Genomic DNA, 13,305 nt, shown 5'->3' with positions numbered 1-13,305 from the left:
ACAATTGGATTTTCTTTAAAAAAAAAATACATACATACTTTTACATTATTTTGGGGATCTGTGCAGGTAATTTCTCGACAGAAAAATCCCACAGTGGTCCCAAAACATGGCAATCAAAATATTCACTAGTTCCTGGTATAATATCATGAAGTGTGCAAGTGCTATCCTTTATAGATTCATTTTTTAGAGGCCCTTGTCACTTAAGTGGCATATATTTATCATCAAAGCATATTTAGCTTGTGTAGAATCAATTTGCAGAAAATCTACTGATAATTTTGCTTCTGCAATGAACATGATGTGAATAAACAAATTCAAACATAACCAATGAACTTTCCATTCTGAATAAAGATTTATGATGTCAAGTTGTATTTGTATCTTATATGGCCCATCACACACACTTCTAGAATCGTATTCTTGTCCGGTGCATTTTACAGTGGCCACTTTCATTTTAATAAAATGCTTTACATCAAAGGTGTCAAACATACAGCCCTCTAGCTGTTTAGAACAACAGTGTCAGTATGTCCCAAGGGCATGCATTGAATTGTAGTTTACAATAGCTGGAAGGAAGGGAGTTTTAAATCTCTAAACAGATCTGAATTCAAGGTATTCATTTTTATCTGAAAGAGAAACTCAATTATTTATTCCATGTGGATAAAAATTAACAACCTCAGACAACTGGCTAACAAAATGAACACACAATTTATTATTAGAATTGCACCACTACTCACTCAAAAGGTAACTAAACTGTTATGCAGGACAAACCAGCCGAAAGCCTACTTAGTCTATAACCTTAGAGATATCCCTTATGTTCTTGAAACCCCCAGACCCCATGTTCCAGGAAATGGCTACCTTAATTGCTGTCAATCATTTCAGCTCTAGTGAGAGAAAAATGCAGATTTTTATGTGCCAATTCCTTTTATCCAAATCTTAGAACAGTACTTTTCTCTAAAGCAAGTCCATATTTTAAAAGATCACCTTTCAAAGAATCCTGTCCCTTGATAAATGACTGATTTGAATTCACACCTCTGAATCAAATGAACTGTACCTGGCTAGAAAGCTATATTTGAAATAACTGTAACATCCTGTGGCTGAAAAGAACACTTCCCCATTTTGTTTTTGTTTTTTTTTTTGTTTTTGTTTCTTCTTTCTTCTATGATCGGATTAGCAAGTCAACACTGTAAGTACCAAACCACTAAAATTTTGAGGAGTTGTTACTTTTATGTACTACTGAGAACAGTGTCGTCTTGTGGCCGTTCTCGTAGACTGTGTTGGTTTAACAAGCGTCCAACCCTTTTGTCTTGTTGTTTTTTTGTCTTTCCTGCTCCCTGTCCCCTTGTCCCCACAGGCTGTGCGTTTGTTACATTTTCTACAAGGGCAATGGCACAGAATGCAATCAAAGCCATGCACCAGTCTCAGACCATGGAGGTACTGTATCATCTGCCCTTTCTTTGTTTTCTTTGTGCAAATAATTGGGTCAAGCAAAAACTGTTCTCTCATGTACAAACTGTAACATGACAATTAAGATGCAAAGACCACACATGTCTGTGTCGCACTGTTTATTATTGCTGTTTCATTGCAAGTTGTTTGGCTGCCAGGTAACACAGCACTACATATTGTAGCTGGCTTTAGTTAAAATTAATTCGCAGGTTACACATTAATTTGCAAAAGAAGACATTCAAATACAGAAGCTTTACCAATGCCTCATGAAACTAGGTCAGGGAAAACACTGGTTTCTACACTGTATTTTTATATTTCACATACCAGGGTTTCTTTACAAACATAGATGATAAATTACACAACTTTAGTTGGCAATAGTAACCAATCAGCTATTTATTTTCAACAGTTTACTGCAAGTTAAGACCTGATTGGTTGCTATGGTAACTGCACTTGTGCAGTTTAACACTTATGTTTATAAATCAGCCCTACTGTATTAGGAAACACCTTCCTAGAAGATTAACTCCTAGAACTTTACTTTTAAGCAGCAGGTAATGGTAACTATCACTGCAAGTGGACAATGCAATGCTCAAAACAGAGATAACAAGAGAGAATCACAGGCTTTTATTATATTCCTTGTAAAATGGCAACTCTCGTTAGTTAAATGGGTAGCTCACCTTTAAATTAACTTTTAATATGATGTAGACATTGATATTCTGAGACAATTTGTACTTGGTCTTCATTTTTTTATGGTTTTTCAGTTATTTTGTTCAGCAGCTCTCCATTTAGTATTTTAGCAGCTATCTGGTTGCGAGGGTCTTATTTACCCTAGCACAAACAAAACTAAACAAGAAATGAGAATATGAATACTAGAGCGCCTGCATAGAAAGATAAGTAAAAGTAACAACAATAATAATAAAATTGTAGCCTCACAGAGCAATAGTTTCTGTATGCCAGGGTCACTGACCTTCATTTGAAAGCCAGAAGACAGAAGAGGATGGCAATTCAAAAACTATAAAAAAATAAATAATGAAAACCAATTGCAAGGAATAGGGCATTCTATAACATCCTAAAAGTTAACTTAAAGGTGAACCACAATTGTAACACAATTACATTTAAAAATAATAGCTTTAAAAATAAAGCAATTTTGACTTCTAAAATCACCTTATTTCTAACTATTTTTGCATCGACCAGACCATTAACATATAACTCTACTTTAGCAGAGATAAACAGTATAAATGTGTGCGTGTTCATAAAATTAATAAGTCTTGTTTTAGCAAATCTAATTTAATTATGAGTAGGGAATGGCCTGCATAAATGCTATGTATTCATGTCCTCCTCATATTTTGTTGTCTTTATTGCAAGATTGATTATTTAGTGTTTAGCTAAAAGGTAGCCAGCCCTTGGAAGGCCATCTATATATGCACTTTTGCAGAAGAAAAAATTGTTGCAAATAATAATAACAATAAAAAAATATTAAGTTATGCAATATTTTTGCAATATCATTTATTTTATAGAGGTCTAACGTCATATTAGTTCAAGTAATATCATGTTTTCAAACCACAATAATGTCAAATCTATGAAGTTTAGGGATTGCCATTGCTTGTTACAATTTTAAACCATTTGTAGGGCATTGGACTGATGCAAAGTAACAGTCCAAAAGTACAGTAGTTCCAGTAGTTACATGACAGCTTTGAAAGTAACCCCTTTCAAAACTGCTGGTAATGAGTGCCTGTGCTATGTCAAATTATAGCATTTAAATTACCAGAAGGAGAGCATTATTCTACACATGCTTCATTGGCTTTCCACACTTGAGACTGATTCCATACCATCAGTTCTGAAATTGTTAGCATGATAATGAACATTTAGAACCTCCCATGAACAGCATGTAAGGTCTAAAAAAAAATACAGAACAATTTCCCAACGTTATACATGCTTTTAAGGCATGACAGCGAGCTTTAGTGGATCTGCCAGCACACATATTACTTATCCTAACAATATTTAATGTACAACTTCCCAATTTGAATAATTGCTATTCAGTTTTCACATTTTAACTCAACTCTTACTCTACCAAAAGCCAAGTGATATCTCATTTTCAGTAAAAGGAAATAGGGTCTGAAAAGTAAATACTTAGAAACCATAGTTTTAAAGCATACATACATACATACATACTTACATACATACAATATATACAGTATATATTGTATGATGTACCTCATGTTATAAAATATAAGGATATTAGAAGTATGTATGTATAAATATCTATTTATAGTTATGTACGCAGCGCTGTACAGTAGAACAATAAATAAATACAACAGGGGGTTATTCAAATAATAGATAAATACAAAGTATAATGATAAGTACAAATAACTACAAGGTGCAGTTGCAATAAGTTAAGAATCGAAAGAGACAAGAGGATGGAAGTTCCTGCCCTGTAGAGCTTACAATAAATAACATAAGATTGAAGTAACCAAGAAGTTCTTCAATCTTATAAAGAAATGATGCCACTGGACTAATGTCCAGTGTACTCATATTTTACAATATTCTACATTATTTACATTAATGTGTGTGTGTGTATATATATATGTATATATATATATATATATATCTTGATAAAGGTCCCGGGTGAGGACGAAACGTCGATCCAAATAAAATGAGTATCTTTTTTTGATAAAATTTTCCTGGTGTGCATCAGCATTTTTTACATATTTATATTGTCTCTCTGATTTGCACCCAGGTAGTATATATATCTGTTTTTGAGCACTGCATTTGCCTTCTTTTAGTGGCCATATAGTGGAAAGATTGTTACATAGGCCTATACAGTAAATTCATTATACAGTTTAAAAATACGGTAAAACCTAGAAATTCAATTTAATGGCACTTGTTCATATAAAATTCTAAGTAAGAACTTTTAAAACTGTAGGGGAGATTCTAAATCATACACAAACCATTTAGTGATCTTGTTGTGGTCTTTCAAAATTTTGCACAAAAATGTATTTAAGCTTTTGTTGTTGGTTGATTTCAGCATGCGTGTAAACTGTGTTCTGTATATTGTATCTGTGTATAATAATCTTTTAGTTATGACATTGTGATTTTCTGTGCTGTGTTTTCAGATCAAAACCTGTTCATAAACTCGCACACTTCTTTCTTTCTTTTGTTTGTTTGTTTGCAGTGCTTCTCTCCCAGAGCATGTTGGGTACTAAATCATCATTATGGCATCATGTTGTGACCCATTAATCTGTAGCTTTGTTAAATGAGAGGTGAAAAGCACAGTGCATGAAAAATGTCATAACTTAATTGTTTTCCGTTTTCCAGAAATAATCAGATTGGCAGAGTAAATCTATCTTCTTTTTGCAAGCAGCGGTTTTGACCTTTGGTTGAAAATCCTGTAATCAAAATGATTTCTCTTTAGGACAATGCCTTTATCTCTGTGTATAGCAATTAATATAAAAAATAATCTTAATTTATTCACATGTGCATAATCATCTTGTCAGTAAGGGCATTAATCACAGGAAATATGTTGCCCTGAACAAACCTACAACTGGCCACAAGTTGAAAAACAAACAGTCAATTTCAAATTTTATAACACAGAGCTGAATTGTAGGGCATATCTGGACATACCCTGCCAATCACTTAGCTATCATGTATATTCATCTCTATGACTATCAAATTCATACTTGATCACCCTATGATTATTGGAGCAAAAAGCATTATTTTTAACTTTAAAAAATCCAGATAGATCTAACTAACGAGAAGACTATGAGCCTCAACGTCATAGTTCCCTGCCAGAACCGGACAGACTCAGGTCTGTATTAAGAGTTGGTTCAGCAAAACTGAAACTAAAAATAAATCCCCCTGAAAAAAAAAAAAATCAAATTGCCACATACACCTGGGCTATTTAGCCATGGACTGGAAGATCCCTTCATAAAACAATAAATATATTCCCAATCTTAATATCTTTAGCTGCACAATATATGTGTCTTAAACAGAAATGCAGGTACATTATGCTTAGTAGAGTTAACAATGGATTGCCCACATTTTTATTATAGTTTTTTGCTAAACAGCTGGTAGTATTTTAATATTTGGCAAGTTCATGTTAACAGTACTTTTTATTTTCTACCTGTAAAGCCTGTAGAGATCAGGAAGTACACGGTTTCCTAAAAGGGAATTAATTAAATGTGTTTACATGTGGCATTTTTGTAGTGTGAAGCACTAATTAGTATTGATAATTGCAATGACTAATACAGAGCCAGTAGCCCCTTGGAGTCTAGCCATCTCCCATTAAACGTACTTTGTGTCCAAAGCACGTTTAAAAATTACTTAGCCTGTCATTTGTCCTGGTGTCAGGTGCACTGCTCCAGACACTCAAGTCATGTATAATGATTTAACCAGCCTACTTGTAACTTTCCTAAAGCACAATGTGGACTTGGAATAGGGAAGTTAAAGCATTGTTATTCCACTGTTAATATGACAATCAATATCCCTATCATGGTATAAGATTAAGCTTGCATATTGACAATGCTTTAACAGCAAACATTAAACATACGATCAATAGTTATTGTATAAAAAAATGTAATATGACTAGTCACCTGACATCACATTCTTGCCACTTCTCAACTCCCAGCCTTGGATACTTTTTATATCCTCATGTTTCAAAGCAATTGCATGGTATAAATACTTATAATACACAAAATAAAATACCTGTGTGTAGTGTTGTAATCAGTTGTAATTGGTTTGCCATGTCACTTTTGTAGCATGATTCATATCAAACCATGTACTACCTGTTGGGAAAGATGAGGATATTAGAAGTCACCTCACAGTCCCATGGCCTTATGTGGTCTTGGAACTTCTTGATGACTTGTAATAAACAAGGTTTGTCACATTCCAATGTCACAGAGTGAAAATCAAATATGTGAATGTCTGCCAAATGTACAGGTCCTTAAGCAACACAAACACTGTCTCCATATTCTGATAGGTTACAATACGCTGGCTTGTGCAAGCAGGGCAACATTTGAGAGTGGCCTGCTTGTACAGTGAAAAAATTACTAAAGGATTTTTCTGATAGAAGTTTTCATCAGAAAAGATAAATGTGCCAGTTCTTTAATATATATTTAACTTCCTTCAATAGTCAGACTTGTGTGTGTAAAGCTAATTGTCATGTGTTAATCCCCACTGCAAATGAATGTGATGATTGATTTGGACCAGATCTTTTCTGCACAAATCATAAAGTACCTGTATTTTTTAATGGAGAGGTAACCTTGTTTCCACTACCGATGCTTTGTAAATCAACCCTTAATCAATAACACAATCATTTTATTATCAGTCCTCACACACTATTTATTAATTTAAAAAACTGATCTCTCATAAAATTAGCATTATACTTACTAAGGAACAAAGGCATTCCTTTTAGAGCTCTGTGACCTGTATAGAAGTGTCCAGGCAGCATCCTTGTGCTTGTATATTGTCATGGATCCTTAAATTAATTCCTAGTATGATGAAAGTAAAACAATTTTTTTATCACATGCACATTATATTTTATGATTTTATGGAGATGAAAATGTATATGTTTATATGTTTATATATTAATTTGAGCATATGTATAATATTTGAATTGGAAATCTTTTCAACTCACAAAGAAACCTGGTATCATTAGAAGTTATTCTATTTTATAAAGCCTAGATATATTAAAAAAAAAAAAAAAAAAAAAGACAGGCTTCTTAATCCTCGATTTGTGTGCCCTAGGCCATAAAGGTGCCTGGGCTCAAGCCATCAGTCCGTATGACTGTAGTATTGTATAATCTTGGGTTTTTAAAATATCCATCAAGTGTTTTGTCGATAACCAGAGGAATTCATTTCCCTACATGTACTATAATATCCTTAAATGGCATGCTGTAATTCCATTCACATGAGTATTAGACATGCTTTATCACAGAACAGTATAGCCCGCTGTCATTATAAGCTTTGAATTCCTCTTTGATATTCTACAAACCTCATGATACTTACACAGGTCATTCTGCCATATTTCATTTCTGAGAGTTTGCTCTCCTTGTTGAGAAAGGGCAACGCCACACTATGCAAATCATTTAAATGTGAGGTGGCAACTGCTTTATGTTATATCTGGTTCCCAAAGTAAGACATAATTCCACAATCAGGAAATGTGAAATGGACAGTATGCTAATCTATTTGTGTCAGGTTTAGCTATTGCTTAGACAATCTGAGCTTTGATTACTAATGTTTTTGTATATATATATAACAGCATTGGTTACAATAATACAACAATATCATAAACAAGATAATTCAGTAATGACCTAGTAAACAGGAACAATAGCTAGAAAAATGTGCCCAAACTGTAGTTGACTTTTAAGAAACTAACATTATTATTCTCATAGTTTTGAGATATTAAAGGTTTATTAGTCTGCTCCATCAACCCAACAAATATTTCTGCTGCATATAACTTAATAATGCCATGCATTGCCAACATCCAAGTTTTGATAGAAATAGGTTGATAGTAAAGGCAAATCAGAGTGTGGTTCATGGCATGGATGACTTTTTTGAAGTAGGAGAGAAAAAAGTAGAATGAAAATTAATGTCGCAATAACATTTTGATTAAAAATTTGCATTTTGCAATTTAATTTTGTGTTAGTTAGTTTTTACACTCACATATTCATATTTTCTGTTGCAAATATGAATTATATTGCAGTATAATGACAGTCCCTTTAAAGAAAAATTAGAGCATATGTCAAGGTTGTAGAGTTTCACCCATTCGGGATGAAGTTTTTCAAGTGGATCTTAATATCAAAACATGAGAGAGAATATAAAATTGAATCAACCATTTATAAAACAAATATTGTTGAGAGCTTTACCCCCATATGTAATAAAGGGAACTACATTTACCCAGTAGCAGTAGCCCATAGCAACCAATAAGATGTTTCCTTTTAAACAGGTGACCAGTAAATTCTACCTACTGATTGGTTGCTATGAGGTACTGCTCCTGGGCAAACTTAGTGCCTTTAATTACATACCCCCATTAAAGTTATACAAGATTAGCAATACAGCCATAGGATCTATTATCAGAAATACTTGAGACCTGTGTTTTTCCATATAAAAGGAATACATGATATGGAGAATCATACTTTAATGGTATTAAAAAAACACATTTTAATACAAAAAAACAAAAGTATAATTTTGCCATTAACATGTAGCATCAAGCTAGGAGAAAAGGCTAATCACTGAATAACAGGTTTCTGGAAAGTAGAGCCTATGATCTGTAACAACATCACAAAAAGGACAGACTTCACACCAGCTAGCAATTACTGCAGTCAAACCGTATATTAAGAAAGGCAAAATTGTATGCAAACAATAAGCCAAATGTATGGAATATAAAGGCCTTCATTTAAAGTGGGTATACTTTGTTTTTAGACGTGACTTTACCATTCTTTTTCATCTTACATAAAACATTGAAGGCCGGCCATAAAGGGGTTAACATCAAATCCTTAATATTCAGTATGGGGTCAGAATTGTTGAGGTAAATATTTCCTGAAGTGCAGTTGTGTGTTCTCTATCTGGTTCCAGAGTGCTAGATATCATACTCCTATTTTTCATTACCAGGGAACACATTTCATTCAACAATAAAAAAGCCCATCTTAGACAAAATAGCTTTCTCGTATCATTACACTTTTGATAATGGTTTCTGCTTTGGAAATTCACAAACTTGTGAAATATGGAGCAGGCAGTGAAGAATGAATAAGACGGGTATGCAATCCAGAAATTGTTTTTATGCAATCCAATAAAATGTAGCTCCCAGAAATGGAATGTGTGGCTGTAGTCAAGCTAGCAAGGCAAGCAGCATTGTATTTCAATTTACCGTATTTATGATTATTTCTTTTGGTTTTTCTAGAGCAGACCCATCTGTCTGTTATCAGGTCTTACGATAAACCCTTTTCAACATCAATTGGGCTACAGCCTTCAATGCTTTTAACACAGTAAATGGGTGAATACATCACAGCCTGCCTACCAGTCTAGTGTAACATAGTTGCAATTATTTTCAGGCTGAATTATTTAGCACCTTCTATTTTAAAGGTTTCTATGCTGGAAGCCAGTGATTCTTAATCAACATAAGAATTTCTTCATTGTGCATCTCTTTATTCCATGCAATGCCATTATGCAAACATCCGTCAAAATGCAATGTCCTATATTTTTTGCATTTTATTATAAAAAGATGTGTATTTTAAAACCATGTTCTGCAAGTTGTAAGCTGACTGTTTCTTTGCCTCTTGCAGGAAATACATAGTATAGGTTCCAGTAAATGTCTATGGTTATCTCTAATGTTTAGCACACACGGTTATTAACTTCTGGGCACAAAGGAATGTCCATTGTGTTGTTCTGACTTTTGGGTTTCACATAATATGATCTGCATATTATACAGCTGTGCTACTGACAGTGCTACTGACAAAGTAATGATCGTTAAGTCAGCTGCCAGCATCCAGTAAGTAGAATACAAATAAGGGATGAGCATTTTATACTAATGCTCACCTCATGTGAATGATGAAGGAATAAACTGTTGCGCTTCCTATCCATTTGTGTCTGATCTGTTCCCTTCCAGGGCTGTTCTTCACCAATAGTGGTGAAGTTTGCCGATACTCAGAAAGATAAAGAGCAGAGGCGTCTACAGCAGCAGTTAGCACAGCAAATGCAACAGCTTAATACTGCCACCTGGGGAAACCTAACCGGGCTTGGAGCACTGACACCACAGTATTTAGCAGTAAGTAATACCTTGGTGGGATGCACTTACAACTGTGAACTGCTAGAGGCAACACATCGTAATGATTTGTCACAGAGTAGAATTCTAACTCCACGAAGACAACTTAATTACTCATTTTGGCCAAATGTAAAACTCTGATCAGGTAAAATCACTGTGAGTTTCTCTGGGATATATTTGTTAGTGTCAAAAACAGATATGATGTGGATATATAATACTAACTTACTTCTCCAAGGGCAAAAAATGATATACTGTATTATCAGTAACCAAGCATACTGCTTCACCACTTATTGTCAGTGAATGTGCTCATTAATAATTACTTGGATGTTTGAGATTAAAGGATTTTGAGCAGAAAAAACTGCATGCCAATAGTCTTGTGCAGTTATTCCTCAAAAGAAAATATGATATTCTTAACAAATATGATCACTTTTGGAAGAAGCATATTATCCAGGTTTAATAACCAGGGCCAAAGTCAGAGAAAGGGAAGGGTAGGGGTCCAAATTAATGCACAAAGGTGAGGGTTGATCAACTTACCACCTCAACCCTCCACCAATTGCTACTTCACTCAGTGATTGCTGGGGCACACATTGGACATCTCAATAAAAATACACAAAACTGCTGCTACAGTATTTAAACAATGATGGGGTATTTTGGTAGTTCCTGTTTTTGCAGTTATAGCAAGAGTTTCTTTCTATGGGACCCATTCTGAGAAGGGCTGTAGGCCTTTATTGGGTTTTATAGAGGGAAAGCATCCACAAGGTGAACCTGGCAAATCTGTCACATTTAAAGATTGATTTCATCGTAACAAAACTGTGCTGTAAGGTGCATTACAGAACATGCAAAGTGACACATTGGTGGGAGACAAAAAAGTAGAAGGCAGAAGGATGAGTTATGGTAGCTACAATACTACTGAGGATTTTAATTAGTCGCGCTGTGTCAGTTTAAATGTATTTAACACCTGGCTGTTTAAAAGAGTAAATTGATTAATTGTTTTTAAAGCAGTAATTTTATTGAGTCCCCATAGTGCGTGCTCCTTTCTGTGCAGAGATTAGACACTGATATAGATTTACAGCTTTGACTCAGGGGACATCTTGTCCATCCGTGGGCAGAAAGTCTTTAAGCATCAGAATATATGAAGGAGAAGGAAAACAACACACGCGACTGCATATAAAGAAGCCTTGTTGTCTCGTTCAGATGCCTCATTGCTTGATTTCTCTTTTTTTATGTACAGCTCCTGCAGCAAGCCACCTCCTCCAGTAACCTGGGTGCATTTAGCGGCATTCAGCAAATGGCTGGTAAGTGGAGAAAAAAGCATTTAATTTTAGCCAATTATGCCTTATTTTCTTCGGCTCTTAAGTTCTTTTGCACTAATGATGTTCTGTTAAAAAGGGACACCCCTCTGTTAAATTCTCAATTGAAACACTTGCTCTCTTAGAAACAGAAAATTGAACCAACTGCTCTGAGGTTGAACAAGTAGTTTATCTTGCATTAGTCACCCGCCATTTGTCCTAAGCAACCAATTGTAAAAGGCAGGAGAGCTTTTAGCCCCTGCAGCTGCATCATATTCTAATAAAGGTGACGACAAAACAACCACAGGATCTCAGTTTAACTTCAGCGGAGATTGCCATGTCCTAGCAACCAATTTAGTGACAACTCAGGCATTTTACAGAAAGCAGTGGAAACTGGGAAAGAAAATGTTCTGACCTTCTTTGGCAAGAACTAAGATTACAGTTATTGAGTCGATAAAGGATTACATTTACTTTTAAACATTACAAAATGGACTGAATGCAAAGCACAACCAGACAACAAAATTGCATTACAGAAAGGATTTTTTTTCTCCCTCTCACTTTTTTTTTTTTGTTATTTTATCCTTGTTTCCCCCAAAATAAAATAATCTTTACATTTCCTAAATCAAAGCTGGACTGTATTTGAAAGGGAGAGAGTGGAAGAATTTCTCTGTAATGAGCTCGGTCTGTAGTAGCTGATGTGTAGTGATTAGTGAAAGGTCACTCCCACTGCGTGACCTTCCATGCTGATATTCTAGCTGAACATAGAGCTGCAGAAGGCTGGACGTGTGCTACATCAGAGCTCAAATGGCCATTATGCCTGCCGTGAGAAACTGCTAGAGAGCTTTCTTTTTGTTTGATGCAAAAGCAAAACAATTTGGAGCATTAAAAGGCCTGTATTTTATTTTAATCATGACCCCCACTGCATCAATGAATATGTAATCAGAACAACAAGGACAAAATGTCCCTGCTTTTCTATTTTAGACTGTGTCATGCTCTACTTTTCTGTTCTGTGCTCTGCCCGTGTTTTTTTAAAAGGAAGTTTTAGCCTTAACACTGCTGATAGCTGTTATGTTTAAGCATTAATTTACCATGATTACTTTGTCTTGTTGCTACTCTTTGACACCAAATAATATCTTATCAAAGTAGAAAGCTGTTCTACCCCTCACATAATTCATATACAAAATGACAAGCTAAGCATCTATAATTTTTTGTTTTGTTGCTTAGCAGAATGGTATGGTTTTATAATGGGGGTATCTAGGCTGCTTTTGACTTTAATACAATGGGGTGTGGGTATTAGACCAAGAGCCAGGGTTAAATGGGTGTTAATTAGTAAAGGAATAGTTGAGTTAAGTCATACTCTGTAGAACATCTTCATGGGTTTAGCCTTTTTGCTATCTGTGGGGTATAAATTTAGCACACAGAAGTCATTAGTAAAATTATGCCCTGCATTATTTACCCTTACAAAAATGTATCTTAGCTGTCACCTATGACATGTTTGGAGTGCAAAAATAGGTTTGACAGGACATCGATATATAGAATTAAAAAAAACTTTTGAACAAGGCACTATTCAGAGATGGCAAAACCCTCATTTTAAAAAGAAAAGACTGAAAAGCTTTTAAACATATTTACAATAAAATATTTGATTCAACCCTTTTAAACTCAGAGTAAAGGATAAAAAAATCCTAATGGTTCCAAATAGATTGCACTGCTCCATTGAAATCTGTTGAATAGCTCAGAATCATAGCACATCCTGTTCATATGTTAAAGCATAAATATACAAAGACTAAGCATTTATTCTTTGATGCACAATAAATGCAAGAAGGA

At 34.6% G+C, this 13,305-nt stretch overlaps 1 protein-coding gene across 30 annotated transcripts in view; it reads left to right on the top strand.

Moving 5' to 3' along the window:
- Positions 1-13,305, top strand: part of celf2 (CUGBP, Elav-like family member 2) — a 278,315-nt gene that overhangs the window by 228,283 nt on the left and 36,727 nt on the right. For 16 of the 30 annotated variants that reach the window (XM_012958454.3, XM_031897549.1, XM_031897543.1 and 13 more), the window contains 4 exons: positions 1,166-1,177; positions 1,346-1,425; positions 10,037-10,195; positions 11,424-11,487. In XM_012958454.3, coding sequence (XP_012813908.1) covers positions 1,166-1,177; positions 1,346-1,425; positions 10,037-10,195; positions 11,424-11,487 — 315 coding nt within the window. 30 annotated transcript variants of the gene reach the window in all.

Source organism: Xenopus tropicalis, chromosome 3 (genome assembly GCF_000004195.4).
Source record: "Xenopus tropicalis strain Nigerian chromosome 3, UCB_Xtro_10.0, whole genome shotgun sequence".
Classification (NCBI taxonomy): Eukaryota; Metazoa; Chordata; class Amphibia; order Anura; family Pipidae; genus Xenopus; species Xenopus tropicalis.
Note: the sequence above shows the minus strand (reverse complement) of the source record. Positions and strands in the feature narration are given on the sequence as shown.